General features: G+C 42.2%; 1 protein-coding gene across 1 annotated transcript in view; it reads left to right on the top strand.

Moving 5' to 3' along the window:
- Nucleotides 1-24,551, top strand: part of TPH2 (tryptophan hydroxylase 2) — a 99,823-nt gene that overhangs the window by 19,063 nt on the left and 56,209 nt on the right. Inside the window, exons 6-7 of the mRNA XM_021092003.1 lie at nt 15,080-15,276; nt 19,214-19,349. Coding sequence (XP_020947662.1) covers nt 15,080-15,276; nt 19,214-19,349 — 333 coding nt within the window. The remainder of the gene's footprint in view (nt 1-15,079; nt 15,277-19,213; nt 19,350-24,551) is intronic.

Here is a 24,551-nt window from a genome sequence, read left to right on the forward strand (position 1 = left end):
GCAGGAGGCCACAGTTTCTTGCAACATCGGCCTCTCCACTGGGCTGCTGAGTGTGCTCAAGATAAGGCATCTGGCTTCCTCCAAGTCAAGTGGTCCAAAAGAGAACAAGGCAGAATCTGTCATGCTTTTTATAACCTTGTTTCAGAAGTGACTTACCATCACTCCTGATATAGTCTGTTGGTTTCATGACCCAACTCTGACACACTGTGGGAGGGGACTACACACAGGCATGAATACCAGGAGATAGGATTCACTGGGGACTGTTGTGGAGGCTGTGTACCACATACACTTAACTTGTGTTCAGTGTTATTTCTTTAAGACCCTTCCTAACTTATCTGCCACAGTGGGTGCTAGTACCTTATCTGCAGAACTAATGCTCATGAAAGTAGAGGTACCATGGTGTACCAGAACATGTAGCTGTGTGTGTAGGCTCTGGAACTAGACAAAACTGGGTTTGAATTCCTGCTACACCACTTACAAGCTCTGTGGCCATGAGCACTGACCTAGTCTCTGAGTCCCTGTGCTTCCATCTTCAAATGGGCACAGTGTCTACATCTGACATTGTATTACAATGTCTGTGGTTGGGAGGATTATTTGGTGATTACAGAGCCCAGATGCTAATTGGTACAAAGTGGTGTCAAATCTATGATTGATGTGATTATTATTAGCACATGTCACATGTTTCTCGAGTTCATGTAATCATCTGTTAAGCTCATTTAAAGTGAACAAAGGACCTTGAAGTGTGAATGAATTAGGGAGTTTCAGGCTCCAAGATGGACTGGGTTAAAGGAGCTTGAAAAATATGTATGTATGTTTGTGTGTGTGTGTGTGTGTGTGTGTATGTGCACACTGCAGTTTCGTGTAACTTATGCACACAGCTTGCTCCTTCAGTCTGAAAAATTGACCATCTCTAGCACCTTCCCAGGCCGGTGAGTCTCAGCTAAGTTTAGAGGGGGCAGGTTGGGGCTAGACTATGTTGGACTCATCCCTGAGTGGTTGATGGTGGTAGAAAATGCTCACTGAAGCCGGACCTCTGAGTTGTCATGTTCAGGTAGTTTTAGCTTCGTTTTGTTAAATTCCTGCCATGCGCTGGGCAATATGTTAAACATGTTGCTTATGGTCTCTCAATCTCACACTAAGCCTTTGAGGTAGGTGCCATTACTGTACTCATTTTGAAGATCAGGAAACTGAGGTTCAGAGACATTAAGAAACTAAAGGTGACACAGCAGATTGTGTCACCTGCATAAACAGTAGCTGTTGATGCTGTCATTTCTCTGAAATTGGGCAGTAAATTGAAGAAGAGAATGAAAGCAAAAATTTATAATCTTAGGTTGATTTCCCAGGTGACCAGAATAGTTTCTAAATAAGGTCACTTTCAAGTATTCCTCTCATACAGAATCTAAACATCTTTCTTTGTTCAAGAAGGCACACCTTTTCTTTTTTCTGCTTCTCTTTTTTTTTTTTTTTTTTTTTTTTGGTCTGGAGGTGGCTATAGCACTTGACTTAACATAGGTAGCATCATACACAAGATGAAAATAAAAGTGACAGAACTAAGGGACTTGATATTTTAAAAAGTCATTCTTCACAGAATTCTCAGCATATTTGAAATGTACAGTTCTTGTGTGTACTTAGTACACTTATGACCTTATGAAGCCGGGACTCAAAACAGCCCCTCTCTGACTTCAAGGCTTCGCTGTCTTTCCTGAGGCACTCAGGATGTCTGCCTGGCCCTGGTGTGGCAAAGCCAGGAGCTCGCCCTGTGCAGCGACTTTGTTCTCTCAGGCCCTGTGCTTTTCTCCTCCGACTTGAAGCCGTGGCCCTCGTGGGATACATAAATGGCTGGAAAGAAACACAGCTGGGCTGAGGCTTAAAAAACAATTGCCAGGGATTTCTCCTCTCTGGCCTTTTCTAGTTGCGAGCCTATTTATTTCTTGATTTTTTTGATTTACAAAATTGCACCCTTTGTGATTCATTTGCTCCTAGTGTAAGTACATACTAAACAGAGACTCTAAAACAAAATAGCCCCAAATGGGGACTAGCATATTTGAAAAGTGCAATCACCCAGGCAACAGGCTTATTCAGTTTGGGTGAGCTTGTGAATATTCTACTCAGCGCCACAGAAAGAGAGAGGAAAATTCACTCATTCCACATGGAGTGGTGATGATTTTAACCACCTCTCCCCATCAAAGCAGAGGAGGGCTTTTTTTTTTTTTTTTGCCACCTTCCTTCCTCCCACCCACAGCTCTAGCTACCACGTATTGTCAAAATGAAAGCCTCCAGAACCAAGATTCAGTGATATGCTGTGCATTCTAAGATGTTGACTAGATACATAATCATGGCATGGATTTGCCTTGGAATAAACACATTGGGCTTCCAAGCCAACATCTCACTTCTCAGAAGGCCTCCTCAGTTTTCCTTTTCACTAGGTGACTCAGTGGAAGTCAGCCATAGGTCTATAAAGAAAAAGAAAGAGATGGACAATCAGAGACAAAGGCTCTGGACAGATACAGGGTAGAGCTGTGTGCTGCCCTGCCTCACCTCCTGAGGCCCGCCACTGAGCCTATTGGGATTTCCCTGCTTACAGGGAGCTGTGACGATTTAGCTTATGTTTCAACTGGAGGATTACTGATGTTGAGTTTTTTCCTACGAGGCATTTGCAATTATTGCAAGTTGCAGAAAAATAACTGGGGTGGCTCCACCTCTCCACCTTTCCAGAAATTTCAGTTGACCTTAGCATTTCTCATTTCATGCGAGAAGAGGCATGATTTATGGATCCTGCTTGGTTTCAGAACGTAGCTTAAAGGAATACATTACTAGCAGGAGTTGTGAGTGCCACATTACCTATTTTAAGATGGGCAAATCTTAATTGGAAACATAACAAGTAGAAGGTGGAGAAAGAATGAAAGGGAAAAGTTATGCTTTCTTAATGAGGAAAAAAACTTAACTGGAAGTTGCAAATTTTTATCCTCGATAACATTTTCCTCATCACTTTCATTGGCAGATGGTCACCTTGATGAATTGTGGCCTCTATTGTGATGGGGGACTGAGCTTTAATTTTTTCCCTGCTCTGGCCTTTTGAGAAGATGCACCTAAGAAGGCAAATAAGTCTTCTCCCTGACTGAGCTAATTTTATCCCATTCCATTATCCTCTATTGATTTGCTTTCCCAAGTTTTGAATGAAACCGAGATGTATGTGGCTGTTTGGGTACTTTGTGACTCCTGCATAAACACCAGTTGTTGATGCTTTAATTTCTTTGAAATGGAGCGGTAAATTGAAAAGTAGAACAAAACCAAATATTTGTCGTACGGGGGTCATTTCTTGGATGACTTGGATGGTTTGTGAGGAAGGTCACATTAGGCATTTCAACAGTCCTTCTCTTGTAGAATTTAAACACTTTTTGTTTTCTTTTTTGAAGAAAAAATCTGCAGAGCCATTTGTATTTGACAGAGGTGGTATACACAAGTTGAAAACAAGAGTAATAACATTAAATGACATGGGTTTTAAAAAAGTTATTCTCCTCTGTACAGAATTCTTAGCGTATTTGAAATGCACAGTTCTTGTAAGTATTTAAAATAAGTCAGGCTTTATGGGAGAAGCATTTTCACACCAAATGTTTCTCTCTACCTGAAGTTCAACTCAATGGCTGAAAGGAAGGGAGCCTGAGAGTTGCAAAGAAAGACAAAAGGGAAAATTGATTTGGAAAAGATTTCTCCATTTTATTTTCGGGGCTTGGTGGGTGTTTTAGATGGGCGTGAATGCCTCGGTAGGATGTTGTCTGATTATAGCACGGCTCCCACAGCTGTGGAAAACATTAACACTGTTCGGCCAGGATCACTTATTGAAAAGGACAGAAGTTGCACCAAATTCTAACGTCTATAATGGCGAATGAGGTATGAGTATTTTTCCTTTGAAGTGATTTTCATGAACATGAAGGATTAAAATTACTTCCACAACTACTACCTGAGAAGTGAATGGATTTATATGGAAGAGGGCAGTTTTTCATCTCCAGACCTATTCCCAACCCTGCAGGGAAATGATGAGATTTTTTTTTTCATTTGCGTACACCTGGAGGAAGGGAACTGACTATATTGGGTACCTATGAGGTACTAGGCATTGACCTTGGTGCTTTGCAGATGATGTCTCGTTGATCCTGTGTGTTGTGTGGTTGTCTTATTCCCCTCACGAGAAAACAGAAGCCAAAGTCAATGCAGCATATTTATTAGGTACTCAGACTTTGCACTGAGGTGTGTTGGTGAAGAGTGGGGTCTCGGAGTTCCCGTCGTGGCGCAGTGGTTAACGAATCCGACTAGGAACCATGAGGTTGCGGGTTCGGTCTCTGCCCTTGCTCAATGGGTTAACGATCCGGTGTTGCCGTGAGCTGTGGTGTAGGTTGCAGACGCGGCTCGGATCCCGCGTTGCTGTGGCTCTGGCGTAGGCCGGTGGCTACAGCTCCGATTCGACCCCTAGCCTGCGAACCTCCATATGCCGCGGGAGCGGCCCAAAAAATAGCAACAACAACAACAACAACAAAAGACAAAAAGACAAGACAAAAAAAAAAAAAAAAAAAAAAAGAGTGGGGTCTCTAGGACCAGGCTTCCTGAATCTGAGTACCTGCTCTGCCACATACTAGCTGTTTGCTCTTGGGCAGATCACTATGTCTGTTATCCTCAGTTTCCTCAACCATAAAGTGGGGGTACTGATAGTCATTTACACCATATAAAGTGAGCATTATATGACATGATCCATGCCATTTGCTATTATGTTGTGTTACTATTGTTACAGTTAAATAGATGGGTGGATGAATGATGCTGTTGTTAGGCCCATGAACTATGGAGTAGCTGTGTTCTCTCTCATCCACCACTGAAAGAGGTTAGGGCCCAGTAGTCAGCAACGTTTAGTCCCTATTGATTAAGGCAAGATATATGGAATTGAACTTGGAGTTCTTGGAGACCCTAGCCTGGGTCTCTTTATCCCGATGGCCTGAGATCACTGGCTGCATTGACTTCTAAGCTCTTTTCTGGATTTTGTCCCCTGAGTTTTCCTTCCTGTGTATGTTGAGCATGCATATTCCGATGGATGTTAGATCTGCTGTTGTTGCTGTTGATATTTAATTTCATGGTAGTTTTGGCAAAAGAAAATCACCCCTCTGGAATGTGATAAGGGCTTTCTGCAAGGTGAGAAAATGGTGGGAAGCCCTATCCTGGAATGCACAGGACAAATAAAAACGAACAATTCCAGGAGTTAAATCTTCCCTCTCCCTGAGGCTCCCTAGGTGCAGTAGTTTATTTTCATTATGTCTCTTGTAAAGGCAGCACCGATATTAACAATGTGAACAAAACAAACTAACGTTTTTTGTTTGCTACCATCTGAAAGTTCCTTAGGGCCCATAGACTCATTTGCGAAAATTCATGTGCACAAAACTCATTTGCAAAAAGCAAATAAAATATGTGATCACAAATGCTCTTTACCTGACTGGCCTAGGGGACTAGCTGAAAATGAGTTTGTGCCTCTACAGTTTTCTCTCTGGTATAGTTTAGCAGTCCCAGGCTGCCCAGGCTCCTCATCAAATGAACCCCTCGTTGAACCACTTAACGTCAGATGACTTGAATGGTTTCAAGTATTGATATAACTCAAGATTTGGTTGTTAAGTCACTGAACTGATTTGTGAGTTTCCTTTTTGAAAAATTGCATTTTTGGGGGTCTTTTTAGGGTTGCACCTGTGGCATATGAAAGTTCCCAGGCTAGGGGGCGAATTGGAGCTGCAGCTGCCAGCCTGTGCCACAGTCATAGCCACACCAGATCCAAGCTGAGTCTTTGACCTACACTGCAGCTCACAGCAACACCGGATTCTTAACCCACTGAGGAGGGCCGGGGATCAGACCTACGTCCTCTTAGATACTAGTGGGGTTCGTAACTGCTGACCCACAACGGGAACTCTGAAAGATAGCATTTAATCCCATTGTGCCTGTGGCTTTGAAAACACCTTTGAAAACCCATTCATTAAGGTAGCTAGCCAAGGAAACAGCTCTGTGTTTAGTTAAGTTTGGCTTTTATGTTGCTTTGGATTTGCACAAGCTGCTTTCTTTCCTGGTGAGTATTTTGGCTGCAAGTGTGATGGGTGACAATGCCTAGAAAACCTGAGTAAGAAAATTAGAAAAGAGAAACCCAAACCTGTAAGGTAAGCAGGATACAGGTTTAATTGGAAGTTATCAGAAAACTTATTAAAGTCTTAGAGTTTTTAGAGTTGCTTTTTCCTTAGCAATTAAAATACGTGAGGCAGGGATGAGGTAAGACAAATACCTACCTGCCAGACTTTCTGATAAATAACTACACTTTTTCTTAACCTTTAAATGGGTGGCTTGTTTTGGTCTGATTGGTTGATTTACTTATTTGACAAATATTATTTATTGAAAACCTATTTGTTCCAGCCTTCATTCTGAGTGGCAAAGATATAAAAATGAACAAAGCAAACAAAAATCCTTGTCTTAATGGAGTGTACGTGGTCATGGGGGGCTCAATTTAGCAGAGAAATGATTTTGGATATTTAACTTGTTTTTCCTCCCTGAGTATTACTGATAGTATTTTATCATAAATTTATTGAGCACCTTTTATGGTCTGAATTCTGAAGTGTAATATTATTAAATTTGAGACCCTTAGACTTTCCTCCTTGACTCTTGAAAGTCAGTATATAAAAATGACATTGAGGTTCCCGCTGTGGTGCAAGTTGTTAAGGATCTGGCATTGATGCAACTCTGGTACAGGTTGCAGCTGAGGCTCAGATCCTACCCCTGGCCTGGGAACTTCCACATGCCATGGGTGTGGGCTGAAAAAAGAAAAAACAAAACAAAAACAAACAAGCAAAAAACAATGGAGGAAAATTGGTGTTATCTTTCTGGTTAAACTTTAATGGAATTCATCCACTTTACTAAGGATTTTGGCTTGTGGGAACATTTTTTTCCAGTCTCAAAGGCATAAGCCATCTTCTTGCAGAACACTTACTGACTGTGTGGCTCTACTCTGGAGACACCTGGCTGCAGGTGATCCTTACTCATGAAGATGGTACCAACCAGCATAGTAGTAGGTCACTGGCTACGGGTGCGAGTCAACTAGTAATTTCATGTAGTAAATTGAAGTTTCTACTCATATGGGGTTTCACCTCAGTTGTGAGAAGTATAGCAAATGTTGGGTAATAATTAATAGTAAATTTTATGAATGATGACTGTTTCTTTTTAAAAATTACGTTGGATCAAAATTGGGATTCTTTTAATATTTATTTATTTATTTAGTCTTTTTAGGTCTGCACCCACGGCATTTGGAGGTTCCCAGGCTAGGGGTCAAATCAGAGCTACAGCTGCTGGCCTACACCACAGCCACAGCAACACGGGATCTGAGCTGCATCTGCAACCTATACCACAGCTCAAGGCAACGCTGATTGTGTAACCCACTGAGCAAGGCAAGGGATTGAACCCTCCTCCTCATGGGTACTAGTTGAGTTCATTAACCGCTGAGCCATGATGGGAACTCCAGGATTATTTATTTTTAGAATAATATTGGAATAACATCAGTCTTATCTTTCCATATTCTTGTGGCTTTCTTGGATGGGAAGGAGAGAGGATGAATTACAGATAGGTCCCTGGAAATGATGCAGAATTCAGGGTATGTCCATGGAGGAGTGCAGCACACATGTCTCATAATTTGAGGAGGACAGAGACCTCCTGCCTTCATGTGCCAATAATTTTTCTCCAAAGGCTTTGTCCAAACCCTTCAAGGAGCTTCTAATTGCTAATGAGTTGCAAAGTTGATGGATTTTTACATATCACCTCTTCTCATTTCCCTTCTGCACCCCGAGGTGGAAGTGTCAATCAAGAGAGAAATGCCCAAGGTGGGGAGGGAGAGAAAAGATGAGGCAGAGAGGAGAGAGACAGTTTATTCCAGGCAGATAAACAGCTCTTGAATAAGTGAGGCATCTCTTGCCCCGAGGAACATGTAATGAAATAAGATAGAAAATGAGTTCATTCCTGTTCCTATCAGATTCACCCATCCCCTTAACCAATTCTCTGTTTCCCTTCTGCTTTGTTTTGTCCTTGCCACTGAGGAAATCCAACTGTTTCCAAAGAACACAGTCTGCCTTGTGATTTAGCCAGTCTTGCCATCTTGATGTAAATACTATCAATTGCAGCCTGTCACATCTTCCTCCACTGAATAGGGGAATTGCTTCTGGACAATGGAGTTGCTCTGAAGATAACACAAGCCGAGAAACTATATCTCACATTAGGAATTCTAGCAGCAAGGAATCCAGGTGGTAGCCAGGATGTACCACCATAGTCAAATGCTTTCCAATTCCTCGAATAAGAAACATGTATAAGAAAACGAGCTTGCTGTTGGACCTCCTGGAGGAGAAGATCAAATAGTTAAATAAAACAAAAGCATTATTGCTTATTTGTCTGGCTATAGAAAGAACCCCCATAATTTCAGCCTCAGTGGGGTACATGTCCCTGGATTTCAGTGTAAAAATGTGTTTGTTAAAAAGGTTTGCTCTAAAAAGCTCAGGGCTTACATAGAATAACTCTATCTGTACGTGCCCCCAGTTAGGTTTGTCTGTACCTTCCGCTTCTTGCAGGGAATTATCACCCTGCCTCAAGGAAGAGTGGGATTTAACCTCGCAGGCAGAAAGTTGCCTCCCACAGCCTTCCGTATTTCCAAAGAAAATTCTTAGTCATCTCTGAGTCACATACTGCACCAGTAGGTTTTTCCTATTGTCAAGCTACATCCTGACAGTGAAGGATGTAGCTTTAATCCTTTTCCTTGTATTGTCTTCACTGAGCAATGGTTCCCTATTGTGTTTATAAGATCTTCGTTTGCCATTCTTTGGCAAGAGGGTAGAAACTGCAGTGAGTGGAAACTGCTGAAAGTCACATCTGTTTTTCTCCAGTAAGTTAGGAATCTGTGAATAATAATTTTAGCCATTGTCAAGAATTCCAGAATCCTAAATCCATAAAAGCAGAGGAGACTCCTTAGAGATCTAATTATAATATTCATTTGTAATTAGTTTGTTGAGGAATCTCATCTTGTTGGGGTTTATACCAATGTAACATGGTTTTATTTTTTCCCCATTCACTGCTTTCAGCTATATTGTGTTGAATCCTACTTTCCTGCTGGGAAATAAGTTCCTTAGCAACATCTAATTTCCTGTCATTTTCAATTATTAGTATAGTCTCACTGGGGTATTTAAGGCCTAGTCTCATTCATTTAAAAACAGATTAATCTCCAACTTGATTCAAAGTGTATTCTCCCTCTTTGAAGTAAGTGTGCTTGTGCCTCTGTGTGTGTGTGTGCACAGGTGTGCACATGCTCATGTTCTGAAATACCTTTCCTTCTCTCTTTTAGGACCTAGTTTCTTTGGAGTTGGGGGCTGGGAGTAGGGAAAGAGAAGGCTGAGGGCTCTTTGCAGGATTGTTAGACTGTCAAGGGTTGGCAGGCCTCAGGCCACTCTCACCCTGGTTCAGAGACCTGGGTGGTCTCTGTTCACATGGTCTCTGCATAGTGTTATGTGTAGTTGTCTTAGGGGCAGGACCATCTTGTCTACCTCCACCCCTGCAAATATGCTTCTTGCCTTCCTCTGTCCTTGTCACTGCTCACAGATCATCTTTTTCTCTAGGTTGGGCACATCATAGCTTGGGCACCCCTTACACACCTGTGCTTTAGTGCTTCCTCATCGAAGGGAGCTCCTGGGGCATTTCTGTCTCCTGAGAACTGAGCAGAACTGGATTCAGAGGGGCTTCCCCATCTTCCTACCATGCACACCACATTGGGTCCAATGGAAATGGTTAGGTTTCATTGGGTATCAGGCTCCATGTTCACATGAACCTCAGGTTTCAGAGGATACTTGTCAAGGATCCCCTGTCTCCTTTGTAGCACATCATACTCCTGGGCTTTCATGCTTTTCCCAGGACCATCTCTACTGCTGTACTCTGGTGACAGAGTACCAGAGAGGGCAGGTGGTCCTGCCACTCAGCAAGTGTCCAGACGGGCAAGGAGAGGCCAGACCCTACTTCTTGAGGGCATCTTCAGTCGTTATAAATGATTCTTGTGGCACAGCCTGCCCTCTTCTCTTAGGGGAGGAGGAAGAACATACCTGTCCCCACAATCCTGCACATCTGATTCCCTGTTATACTGGTGGGCGAGGTTTAGGGGTGGGTGGGAAGGGTGGTATAAGAGGGGTTTGTTGGTGGTAGAGCCATCTCTGCCGCCTCTTACCAAACTCTGCAGGGAGATGGTTGGCTCAAACTGCTGGGAGCTTTCTCTAAAATGGGGAGTACTTAGCTGACTTCCGATATGGGCCAGAGCAGAGTTTTTGGATGCTGGAATATGATGCCTATTACATACATGTTATAATATGTACCCACAGATAGATGCTTAATGATATGGGGGTATATGTTCTAGACCCTAAAAAGACCAGGACTCCCCTCTGTCCTCATATACAGTTCACAAAAAGTCCACTAACCCATAACAAGTGCAGAGAAGTGTAACACACTTTGATTTCTCCAATGACTACAATGTTTATTTTTCCAAATGTCAAATTTCAAAGTTTTTAAAAAATATGTGGGGGAGTTCCCGTCGTGGCGCAGTGGTTAACGAATCCGACTAGGAACCATGAGGTTGTGGGTTCGGTCCCTGCCCTTGCTCAATGGGTTAACGATCCGGCGTTGCCGTGAGCTGTGGTGTAGGTTGCAGACGCGGCTCGGATCCCGCGTTGCTGTGGCTCTGGCGTAGGCCGGTGGCTATGGCTCCGATTCGACCCCTAGCCTGGGAACCTCCATATGCTGCAGGGGCAGCCCAGAAATAGCAAAAAGACCAAAAAAAAAAAATGTGGGTTCCCCTACATTCCTGTTGCCCCCAGGACTATCTCCCAGTCTCACTAAGGTTAATGAGTGAATAAATATGAAAGTACTTTATGTGATCTACAAATACATGCTAGTCGCATGATTACGTATGATTGTGTGTGAGTTTTCTATATGTAAGTACACATACCTATAAGCCTTATTTTAATTTGGTATGTGAAAATAAGCTGCTGTCTGGCATAAATTTTTTATTTCTTTGGTGTATGCTAATCAATTAAGACTACATCCAGTCTTGAGCCAGGCTGACTGGATTTTAAGCTTGACACCATGATTTTAGGCAAATAGCTTAATTTCTCTGAGCCTTAATGCCCTCATCTGTAAAATGGGGGTCTACCTCATGGAGTTTTTGAGAGAATCAAGTGGGCTAAGTTAAAAACATTTAACTTTTAAAAAGTATCTGGCACATAGTAAATTCTCAAAGATGAGCTATTATTATATACCTGTAAAAACTACATAGAAAAATGGGACATTTATTTTTTCTGTATTTGGGATATTTTTAATAGTAATTAAATGGATAAAACTAGCCTTTACTTTGTGTAAAGTTTATTTTTATTTTTTAAATTACTATTATTGTTATTATTATTTGGTCACACCCACAGCACATGGAAGTTCCTGGGCCTGGGGTCAAACCCTTGCCATAGCAGCAGCTTGAGCCACAGCAGTGACAATGCCAGATCCTAATCCCCTGCACCACTGGGAACTCCGAAGTTGATCTTTAAATATTTATCTTAAATAGCTGCCTGGGATGTGGGGAATAGAGCGATATGAGAAATCTCTTGATGTGATCAGCCAGACTTAACCTGTTCAGGCCAGCAGCAATGCACCGCACCAGCTGCTTACTCAGAGAGCAGGCTAATTTATTACCCATGCAGGACAGACAAGTGGAAACAGATGGGACTATACATGACCATTTGTATTCCCAAGATCATGATGCTGGAAATTCATTATTAAGTAATAGATGCACACAATCAGTCCCTGACTTAGGATGATTCGACTTTATGATGGTGTGACAGTGAAATGCATTCAATGGAAACTGTATTTCACAACTTGAATTTTGATCTTTTTTCAGCACAATATGCAGTGTAATTCTCTCTGATGCTGGGCAGCAGCTGGGAGCCACATTTCCCAGTCAGCTACTCAGTCACTGGGGTGAGCAACTGATACACTTACAATCGTTCTGTGGCCAAACAACCATTCTATTGATTACTTTCAGTATAGTATTTCATAAATTACATGAGATATTCAACATTTTATTGTAAAATAGACTTTGCATTGGAAGATTTTTCTCGACTGCTTGTTACTGTAAGTGTTCTGAGCACGTTTAAGGTAGGCTAGGTTGAGCCATGATGTTTGGTAGGTTGAGTGTATTAAATACATTTTCAACGTAGAGTATTTTCAATTTACAGCGGGTTTTTAGGGAGGTAACCCCACTGTAAGTGGATGAAGATCTGTATAACTCCTCCTTCCTGCCTGAACTCACACTTGTCTTTCTTCTGCTGCTGCCTGTTAGCTATAGTCAGCTCCCCTTTAAAATGCTGCATTTTTGTAGATTGATATTGAGGGGAAAAGTTTGACCTAATGATTTTTTTCAAGTGGCTTCTCAATATTTCATTTATTGTTTCAGCCTCATTGCTTTCTATCTTCTGATTGTGCATAGCCCTTATTAGCGTTATTGGCTTCCCTGACTCAGATTGATTTCATTGAAGTTTTTGGAACTAGAGGCAGACCGTTTATATTTTTATTTCCTTATGTCCTTTCTATTTTTATCTTTTCATTTCAAAATTTCACCTGAATTCATCACAGATGCCAAGTGTCAGCAGTCTTGATCTTCTTAGCAAATATTTGCCAAGTTGTAATTTTTTATTTGTTATCAACAGTCAAATTTAAATTAGGCTAATCTTGTTCTAATTGGATTTGTCATAAGCCCTAGTTTTGGTACTTAGAGAAAATAAGTGTTAATTTCTCTTTTTTTCTTCAGTGTGTGTTATTCCCTCATCCCTTGTGTACTGCAGTTAACTTTTTTAAATAGAAATAATTTGGGGCAGGAATTCCAATCATGGCTCACTGGTTAAGGAACCTGACTAGTATCCATGAGGACACGGTTTCAATCCCTGGCCTTGCCCAGTGGGTTAAGGATCAGTGTTGCTGGTGTAGGTTGCAGGTGTGGCTCGGATCCCATGTTGCTGTGGCTGTGGTGTAGGCTAGTAGCTGTAGCTCTGATTCAGCCCCTAGCTTGGGAACTTCCATATGCCTTGGGTGCAGCCCTAAAAAGCAAAACAACAACAAACAACCAAAAAAACAAACAAATAAAAAAATTACTTGGGGCAGTGTGAACCACATATGGGCCTGAACCTTGAACAGAAAGCATTTTGGTAAGAGCACTCTGAAGTATTTGGAGGGTTAGGTGCGGGATCTGCTTATGAGACTTCTGTTACTATCCTCCGCCTCCTTTTTACTACCTCAGGGGGTGCTTCCAGAAAACCTTGGCCTGCTGACGATGCCGATGCCATAGCTGCAGCAGACCTGAGGCACAGCTGCTGCCTGTGCATGGGCTCCTGGGGTGCTGCTGTGCAGACTGGTTACTTAGACCACAGGGGCAGAATTCCTAGCTTCATGTGTGTCTATTGGACTTCCATATTTTGTGTGTTTATGCCCCTGTGGTCAGAACTTGTGACAAGTGGCCAGGGAGGGCAGTGGGGGACTGCTGCAGGTAACTGTTGAGCTTGTTATGAGAAGTTTTCTCAAACCCCAATTTCACTTTCAGGATAGGTGTCTTCATCAGAGGCTCAATCCAGTTTCTGGCTTCTCAAGTGATAGTTTGTGAAAGAACATGTCTGTATTCTCCACTTCTCCTGGCCTCACGTGGCATCAGGAGCTTGGTCCCTCTTCATTGCTGCTGACTACTGTTAGAAGAGCATTTTTAAACTCACCTTTCTTTCTATCAGGGGACTCGAAGATGCTTCCTAGCCAAAAAGGCTCAGCTGAAGTTGTGCCTCTTCCAGGAAGCTCTCCCTGACTTCTCCAGGCCAGGGTCATCTCTCAATATTTGGAACTATGTGTCAGCTTGCTGCGGCTCATGGGCTGAATCTGGCCCGTTGCCTGTTTTTGTAATTCATGTTTTATTAGAACATGGCTACATTCATGTGTTTACATATTGCCTGTCTTCAAGATATAATGGAAGTAAATTGAGCAGTTTTGATGGATACTGTATGGCACACAAACCCAAAATAAAATATTTACTTTTTGGCCCTTTGCAGAAAAAGTCTGCTAACCTCTCTCCTAATTTGGAGGGCTTAATGTTTGCATCTCTCAGCATGATCTGTAATAGATGCTCCTATTTTGTGGTTTGCAAAACTCTTTTTTAAATTTATCATGGTCTTTTAGTATTTCCCAGACATTTTACTCACTGAACAAATAACCTCAAAATTATACTAGGAGATTGGGGTGAGTTCCCCACAAGGGATGAAGAGGACCCATAGGCAATTTTATTTTCAAGAGACAACATCCATTTATTACTGTTGTCAGGTTTTTGCAGAAAAAGAGCACAGCTTTGTACCTAAACAAGTTCCTTCCAACCCAGAATTTTTAACTTGTTACTGATCTCATTGTCAGAACAAAAATCAAATGTCCATAAGGATGTGTGAAGACATAACTTAATCACATCATTTATATGAAAATTTATTTTATTTTATTTTATTTTATTTTATTTTATTTTATTTTATTTTATATTATTTTTGCTTTTTAGGGCTGCACCTGCAGCATATGGAGGTTCCCAGGCTAGGGGTCTAATCAGAGCTGTAGCTGCAGGCCTACACCACAGTCACAGCAACGCAGGACCTCAGCTGCATCTGTGACCTACACCACAGCTCACAGCAATGCTAGATCCTTAACCCACTGAGCAAGGCCCGGGATTGAAGCCGCAACCACGTGGTTCGTAGTCGGATTTATTTCCACTGCGCCATGATGGAAACTCCCATGTATATGAAAGTTTAAACACACATATACACACAATTAGAAGGTTAGCATTTACTTAAAAAAGTAATACTTAGTGGGATCCTTTTGGATACTCATGTGTCCCACTTTATATGAATCTGACTTGCATAGGCATGAAGGTGAGAATATGCTTAACTCCGTGACCCAGAGCTAGATTTATTCATTTCTCTTCTCTTCTGCCTAGTGGTCAGCCCATCCCCAGGGTGGAGTACACGGAGGAAGAAACTAAAACTTGGGGCATTGTATTCCGAGAGCTCTCCAAACTCTATCCCACTCATGCTTGCCGGGAGTATTTGAAAAACTTCCCTCTGCTGACTAAATACTGTGGCTACAGGGAGGACAACGTGCCTCAACTTGAAGATGTCTCGGTTTTTCTGAAAGGTGAGCATTGCGTGGGTTGTCTCTTCCTAGTCAGCATCCTCATGGGCCTTCCAAGGACACACGTGACAGCAACTGCCCTTTCTCTAAATAAGGAAGAACTTCCTCTGATTTAAAAAGAGGAGCATTGCACAGTTGCCTGGGAGGCAGAGCAGAGCCTCTGGGTGGGGAGACAGACTTAGCTGTTCACTCAGCTTAGAGCCTTGGGCTCTTTACATGGCAAACCCTGACGGATATTTGCAAGTTTGGGTTTGAGCTTTTTCTTTTGTAGGAATGACTCTGTTGGGCTATATAGGCATGGAATGACCTTACAGGTGGCTTTTTATTTGCTTTGTTAAAAATTAGGTACTCAAAGTTCCCATCATGGTTCAGTGATTAACAAACCCAACTAGTATCCATGAGGATGCGGGTTTGATCCCTGGCCTTGCTCAGTGGGTTAAGGATCTGGTGTTGCTGTGAGCTGTGGTATAGGTCACAGATGCAGCTTGGTTCTGGAGTGGCTGTGGCTGTGGCTGTGCTGTAGCCCTGCAACTGTAGCTCCAATTTGACCCCTAGCCTGGGGACCTCCACATGCCGCAGGTGTGGCCCTAAAAAGATAAAAAAAAAAAAATTACGTACTGAATGAAAAAATATGGATGATGTTAACACTAGTGATTTTCCTGGGGTGGGAGGGGGGAGGGGGAAATCAATGAATCCAACCAGTACTTTAAGATATAAATGGCCTGCCAGGGACGTTGATGTTGCGAGGTGAGCAGAGTCACCTGGTGTTCTTGTTCTCTGTGGTCACTCTCCTCAATGACCCTTCTGGGACAGCAACTGGGAAAACTTGTAGGGGGTGAGGCAGGGGTCCCCTTCTCCTCTGTCCTTCTCTGTGGGTAAATCCTCAGGTTCTCTGCTTTTGTCTCTCTTCCCCATTTCAAGCACAGCAGTTCTCAAAGCTAAAACCTTGCTGCCTGCCTCCTTTCCTGGAACCCCCTTCCTCAGCTGTCTTCCCTCTTTCTATCGGTGATGGTAGATTCTCTAGACTCATCAGGCTCTAAGGACCCCTCATCTGAAATCCTACTCCCCTGCCCACTGTACTTAGCCAGATTTTCTATTCACTTCCTATTCAGCTGTAACCATTACCATAAACATAGTGACTTAACATGAATGTATTACCTCACAGTTCTGGAGATTAGAAGTCTAAAATCAAGGTCTTGGCAGGGCTGGATTCCTTCTGGAGACGTCTGTTTCCCTGCCTTTCAGCTTCTAGAGTCTGTCCCCATTCCTTGCCTGGTGGCCCCTTCCTTCCATCAGTGCCCATCCTCTGCTTGCATTGCCACATTTCCTCTGACTCTCACCTTCCTCCCTCCCTCTTATAAGAATCTTGTGATCATATTGGCCCCATCTGTATAATCTTGGATACTCCCTATCTCAAGATCCTTAACTGAATCACATCTGCAAAGTCCATTTTGCCACCTGAAGGAGCATATTCCCAGGTCTGTCTAGGACATTAGGAGGGCCGCTGTTCAACTTACTCATCTCCAAGTATTACCACTTCTAGCTTTGTGACCCATCGTGAACCAGTTCTTTTCTTTCCATTTTACTGCCATCACCCACACTGAGGTCCCCATCATTATATCCTTGAAACCTCTCTCTTCTCCCCTCTACTCTTCTGCTTATTTCTTCCAGATGAAGCCTCCTGAAGCACTTCTTTCTTTCTGGCATCTCTGTTCAGAAGCTCTGAATGGTTCTTTTGATTTTACTGGAGTTGGCAAACTTTGAAATTTTTTTAAAGGCCAGGTAGATAGTAAATATTTTAAGCTTTGTGGGCCAAAAGGCAAAATCGAGGTTATTATGTAGGTACATATAGAACCGTTAGTTGTGACCATTAAAAAATGTAAAAACTATTCTCACAGGTGTACACCAACAGGCAGCAAGCAGGACTTGGATTATAGGTCATGGCTTGCTGGCCTCTGGCTTATACGAGCAAGTTCCAAACTGCTCAGCCTCCAGTCACAGCCGTGACCCAGCTTCCCAAGTTTGTCTCCTTGCACTGCACTCCTTGACACTCCTTCCCTTTGTGCTGTACAAACCCTCTCTTCTGGCTGTGCATCTTCATACATTTGCTTAGGCTCTGTGCCTTGCTGGAAGAGTCATCCCTCCTCCACCCACTCAAATTCCACCAGTTCTTCAAGACTCAGAGCAAGCCCTGTTTCTTCTGTTAATCCAGATCACAACAGCTACCATGACCTCCCCCTTCTCCAATTTCATCCTAGATCCTGTATCAGGAGGGCTGCATGAGTGGAGTCAGCCATGATATTTGTTATTGAGAGGAAAAGATTGAGAACCATTGATCAGTATCATTTAATTAGCACCTAATTACGTGATACCTTATGCTATTATTTAACTAGATTATATTCTCCCTAATGGCTCTGCCTCTGGCATGTCCTGCTTTGTTGCCCACAGTTATGTGTGTATTATTTATTTACCATAGGCTTGATTACTTCTATATGGGGATTGCTTTTTTACTGCTTTGTTTCTCAACCCTAGTAATTAGATTACTATCTCATAATTTTTGCCCTGTCACCCAACTTAATATTTTTATTAGGGTAAGTATAGTACAGCACAGATTGTGGATGCGGAATGCCTGGGGTTGAGTCCTGGTTCTGCTAGTTCCTGGCTGTGTGACTTTAGATAGATGAGTTAACTTCTCTGTGCTTCAGTTTCCTCTCTGCACACAGAGATAATTTTATCTACCTTACAAGGTGGTTGATATACCTTAAAGCCCGAAAGTTACTGCTTTACAATGCTGGTATCAGATAGAAGAGCCCTCCTGTTGTAAATTTTCTGGGCCTTCATGAGCAGGAAGCATTAGGCAGCCCTTAAGTGGGTTAGCAGTATAGACGATTTCATAGATTTTGTTGTATTCTACTTATTTTGTTTTTTCCTTTTACCATAAATCACTAGAATATGTAGAACTTTAGTGTACCTCTGCAAATGCAGTAATTAATGTAATTGTTTTCATAATATCACAGAAAACAACAATGTGGGATGAAGGGGTTAGGTGGTATTGATTGCATGATGCTAGTCAGGGGGGGTTAATTAGCTGTGTGTCCATTGACCACACACTTGCAGAAAGGATCCCCATGTAGATGTGTTTTTAGAAAGATACCAGGTAATACATGGTAAGCACCACTTTATTTGTTTATTTATGTATTTTAGCAGCTTTATTGAGGTATAGTTTATACAACATAAAATTTACCCACTGTAATTGTGCAATTCAGTGATGCTAGTAAACTTAGAGTTGTGTGACCATCACACAATTCAGTTTTACAGCTTTTTCATCACTACAGAAAGTTTACTTTTGCCTCTTTACAAACAATCCTTGCTCCTGCCCCTAGCTCTGAGCAGTCCCTCATCTGCTTTTTGTGTATAGGTTTTCCTTCTCTGGACACTTCATATAAAAAGAATCACAAAACTATGTAATCTTTTGCATCTCATGTCTTTCAAAAATTTTATTTTCTTATTGAGGTCGCATTGCTTTAGAACATTACATAAGTTTCATGGTAATAACCTCATATTTCTACTTCTGTGCTCATTACATTGGGCTCACCCCCCAAAATTTAGTTAGCCTCACTTTAGATTGTAATCTTCTGTGTCTTTGAGCTTTCCTATCTGAACTTGGCTTCTAAATTTAAATCCTTACATTTTTTTTCACCTTTCTTTCCACATTAATGAATGTCTTGTTCCCCTGGAAACCATCATTATCAAGTGTATTTTAGTCATCAGAAGCCACAAATGCAATAGCTGTTAACGGTATGTCATTCAATTGTCAGAGCGTTTTAGAACCTTGATTACTTTGTTTCTAGAACATCCTTCTAAATAATAGGAAGCCCTGATTGGGCCGTCAAATCCTGTCACATTAATGTTTAGCTGGCTTTTTCTGTTGCCCCTTTAGAAAGGTCTGGCTTCACAGTGAGGCCAGTGGCTGGATACCTGAGTCCACGAGACTTTCTGGCAGGACTGGCCTACAGAGTGTTCCACTGTACTCAGTACGTCCGCCATGGCTCGGATCCCCTCTACACCCCAGAACCGTGAGTACCCACACTGGACACCTAGGCTGGACAGAGACCACAATGGGAAGTAGTCAGTGCAAACTTTACTTGAAAGGAAATGGGGTCCAGGAAACCACTGTTCCTCTGAGTTCCACTGAGGTTATCACTTTGCTTATGAGGCTGTTTCACCTGAATAGTCTCATGATTAATGGGCTGCCCAGGTCATCACTGGGGAGTGGAGAGCTCTCGGAGAGCCCTCGGAGGTTCAAGCAGTAAAGTAGCTGATGGCAGCAGAAGTGGGCAGGGATTAGAGCTGAGTCTCTGAAGCCCCCTCCTCTTCCTAGGTGGGCATGAGGCTCACTGACCAGGTAGGTCCCTGTAGGGTCACTGCATTGTTTTTTAGCTCCTTTCAGCTTCCCTGAAAGTGTTTTCAGGGTAAACAAAGGTTTCTTATAGGACTCCAGACATTTGGGAGGGAAATGCTTTTTAGAGTGGATGAGTGCTCAAAGGAGAGTCAGCGTTAGCAAGGCAATCTCTAAATCTAGCCTAAAGGGTTTACAAATGACCCTGTTTACAAATAGTGGGCACTTTGTTAGTTCCCTTTGAATAACCGGCCCTCCTGAGACCTGGTGGTAGCGTGCCAATAGGTATGCAGAGAGAGGGCAAAGAAATGAGATTTTAGCCACAGAGGTCTATAAAATTGGGGGGATAATGTGTTACATTTTTACCAAAGTACTTTCAGCCAATTCATTCAGCAAACATTTATGTGCAATGCTAGCTGGGAGGTGCAGCGCATTCAAAGATGAATAAAATATAGCAGCTGTTTTTTCTTTAAAGCCTCTCACATTCTGGCAGGGGAGACAGAAACATAAATAATTATGAAAGAGCGTGGTTAGGGCTGTAATGGGGGCTTGTGCAGAGTGTTAGTAGAGCAAAGACGAGAGAGAGCAGTCCCGAAAGGCTTTTCAGAGAAAGTGTAAAAAGAGTAGGGGTCTAGAAGGGTGGGTAGGAATTTCTTTTTTGGATGAAGCATGGTGGGAGAGAAGGGAAAGCTTTGAGTGAAGGAAACAACCAGTGCAAAGATGCGGAGGCACGAAAAAGGCATAAATGACCAAGACTTTTTTACCTTTAGAGGAGCCAGAGCACAAGTGTGTGTTAGGGATGAAATGGTTCTTCTGTCTGTAGTATAAATAGTCATTTGTCAAAACAGGACATTTGAGCTTAATTCTCTAAGCAGCAGGGAACTAGCCAAGGTCTTGAGCATGATCTGATAATTGTGTTTGAGAAAGATGATGGAGGTTGGGGCTGGAGAAGTATGGAGGATGAACTATATGGAAAACCAGTAGGAACTCCCATTCCAGTGAAGGAATAGTTTATAAAGCATCAGTGGAATAGAGCAAGAGGTGACCCCTGTGACAAACATCATCAAGATGGAATTAACAATATTCAGTGATGGTAATAAGGGTAGGAGATGAGAGGGTCCCTAAGGCCATAGTAAGGCTTTTGGTTTGGGAGGCTGAATGGGGAGTTTTTTCTAGTAATAATTGAAAATACTGGAAGGAGATTAGGCTTGGAAGGAAGAGGGAAGGCAAGAGGGAGAAAAGAGGAGGATTTAGGTTTGGAGCCTCCTTCTTTGAGGTGCCTATGGGTGGGACCTCCAGATGGAGACGGCCCTGGTAGTTGGAAATAAGGGCTGAGAGTTCAGAAGTGAATTATAGCTCCCCGTGTAGATTTGAGTACCTTCTTCTTTCACAACTCTGCTGACCACACAGACAAGAGGACGTCAGAGCATGGAAACTTGGGATTTGCTAACTTGGGGTTGTTTTTACAGGTTCTTTTTGGTATGTTTTATATCATTTGTTTTTGTTTTCTTGAAAAATTTTATTGAAGTATAGTCAATTTACACTGTTGTGTTAATTTCTGATGTACAGCAAAGTTCATTCATCTGTTTCTTAAATTATTATTACAGTTTTATGAACAACATATATACAATTCAACATTCAATGCTTATAAAAGGGCACACCATGAATGATAACTTTTTTCCCTCCTCTGCTTCCTTCACACTTACTATCCAGGGGCATCCACAGTTACTAGTTTCCACTGTATTCTTCCAGAAATACACTGTGCTGACACAATTCTCTGCAAAGCTCCCTTTAATCCTTGTGTATTGCAAAGTCCTAAGTCTCTTCCCAGCCACATGCAGTAGTTTGAATCTATGAAACACCAGACTAGTCGAGGAGGGCCATTTCCTGCCCAAGCACTTTCACAGGCATTGTCTTTGAAATGAAATTTTATTTCCTCAGTTGAGAACCAACTAGGGGGCAGCTTCTCCAATTTGTGTTCACCTTGGCTCCTGTGTTTGGTGCTTGTTCTCTGCTTCCACGTAACTGCCTCCTATTGCTCAACTGTTATAGTGGAGGCAGCGCTAATGAGACAAAGGTGAGCTCTGAAGACACGGGTAGAAATGAGAGTGAAAGCAGGAAAAACACATTATCTGAAAAAAGAATTTTATTTTCCTTTTCAGTTTGGGTAGAATGTATTTTGATATCTCAGTTTTCAACACATACTGCGTTTTAAACATGACTTGTTCTACCATTTTACATTTTAAACTCTAGCTTCTCTAAACAACCAGTAATGGGACTTGAATTTAAAAAGCAATGGCAGTTGGTTCCCTGGGGTGTTATTTGGCCTGGAAGACAGTAGGGAAAGTCCTGGAGAATCCGTGAGTCCTGGTTTTCTTGGTAGGAAGAGTTGCTTTTCCAAGTGTTTCTACCTGGATTGGAAGGTCACTGCTTCTACTGCTTCTAAGTGAGGCAGTATTCTTGCCCTTCCCTCCTTTGAGCGCTGCCCGAGGCAGGGATTCTGCACGTCATTGTCGCACAGCTGCATACCTTGATCAGCTGTGATTGCAGGTAGCTTTGTCACTAATCTAGTATTGAAGTTTACAAATGATTTCCTTTAAAAAAATCATTTGGGTCAAATTCAAGGTTATTCCAGTAATAGCATCCCTCCTACTCAGCGGAATGAGAGGGAGAGAGGCAGAGCTCTAAGTTACATGGGTGTGTGAGCATCACCCAGCAAGCAGATAGCAGCAGAACAAAAATTTGAGAAGCCCCACCATCTCCTGCTCTCCTCTTTGCCTCTCTGGGAAGTCCATTGTGGGCTGTGTCATATCACATTCTCTGGTCAACTCATCTTTCATTTTTCATTTTTAAAATTTTTAGCTAGGTTTGACCGTGCTCATGGCATGTGGAAGTTCCTGGGTTAGGGATCTAACCCACACCACAACAGTGACTCAAGCCACAGTAATGGTGTAATCTGTTGCACCACAAGAGAATTCCCACCTCATCTTTTAAAGCAGGGTTTCTCAATCTTGGAAATATAGATGTTTTTAAAAAAACTTTTAAATTATAGATGATTTATAATGTTCTGTCAATTTCTGCTTACTGCAAAGCGACCCAGTTTTATACACACACACACACACACACACACACACACACATATTCTTTTTCTCACATTATCCTCTATCATGTTCCATTACAAGTGATTAGATATAGTTCCCTTTGCTATACAGCAGGATCTCACCACTTATCCACTCCAAATGCTATAGTTTGCATCTACTAACCTCCAACTCCCAGTCCATCCCACTTCCTCCCCCTCCTCCTTGGCAACCACAAGTTTGTTCTCCAAGTCCATGAATTTCTTTTCTGTGGAAAAGTTCACTTGTGCCACATATTAGATCCTAGATATAACTGATATCACATAGTATTTGTATTTGTCTTTCTCTTTCTGATTTACTTCAGTTAGTATGAGAGTCTCTAGTTCCATCCATGTTGCTGCGTGGCATTATTTTGTTCCTTATCCTGGCTGAGTAATATTCCATTGTGTATATACCACATCTTTTTAATCCATTCATCTGTTGATGGACATTTAGATTGTTTCCATGCCTTGGCTATTGTGAATAGTGCTGCAATGAACATACGGGTGCATGGATCTTTGTCAGTGAAAGTTTTGTCCAGATATATCTCCAGAAGTGGGATTGCTGGATTATATGATAGTTCTATATTTGGTTTTCTGAGGTACCTCCATACAGTTTTCCATATTGGTTTTTTTTTTAGGCTAGGGGTCTAATCGGAGCTGTAGCCACCGGCCTACGTTAGAGCTACAGCAACGCAGGGTCCGAGCCGTGTCTGCAACCTACACCACAGCTCATGGCAACGCCGGATCCTTAACCCACTGAGCAAGGGCAGGGACCAAACCCGAAACCTCATTCCATATTGGTTTTACCAGCTTACATTCCCACCAGCAGTGTAGGAGGGATCCCTTTTCTCCACACCCTCTCCAGCATTTGTTATTTGTAGACTTACTAATGATGGCCATTTTGACTGGTGTGAAGTGGTACCTCATAGTAGTTTTGGCTTACATTTCTCTAATAATTAGTGATGTTGAGCATTTTTTCATGTGCCTGTTGGCCATTCTTATGTCTTCTTTGGAGAAATGTCTATTTATTTATTTATTTATTTATTTTCCCACTGTACAGCAAGGGGATCAAGTTATCCTTACATGTATACATTACAATTACATTTTTTTCCCCACCCTTTGTTCTATTGCAACATGAGTGTCTAGACAAAGTTCTCAATGCTATTCAGCAGGATCTCCTTGTAAATCTATTCTAAGTTGTGTCTGATAAGCCCAAGCTCCCGATCCCTCCCACTCCCTCCCCTTCCCATCAGGCAGCCACAAGTCTCTTCTCCAAGTCCATGATTTTCTTTTCTGAGGAGATGTTCATTTGTGCTGGATATTAGATTCCAGTTATGTGATATCATATGGTATTTGTCTTTGTCTTTCTGGCTCATTTCACTCAGGATGAGATTCTCTAGTTCCATCCATGTTGCTGCAAATGGCATGATGTCATTCTTTTTTATGGCTGAGTAGTATTCCATTGTGTATATATACCACCTCTTCCGAATCCAATCATCTGTCGATGGACATTTGGGTTGTTTCCATGTCCTGGCTATTGTGAATAGTGCTGCAATGAACATGCGGGTGCATGTGTCTCTTTTAAGGAGAGTTTTGTCCGGATAGATGCCCAAGAGTGGGATTGTGGGGTCATATGGAAGTTCTATGTATAGATTTCTAAGGTATCTCCAAACTGTTCTCCATAGTGGCTGTACCAGTTTACATTCCCACCAACAGTGCAGGAGGGTTCCCTTGGAGAAATGTCTATTTAGGTTTTATGCC

This window comes from Sus scrofa, chromosome 5 (genome assembly GCF_000003025.6).
Source record: "Sus scrofa isolate TJ Tabasco breed Duroc chromosome 5, Sscrofa11.1, whole genome shotgun sequence".
Lineage (NCBI taxonomy): Eukaryota > Metazoa > Chordata > Mammalia > Artiodactyla > Suidae > Sus > Sus scrofa.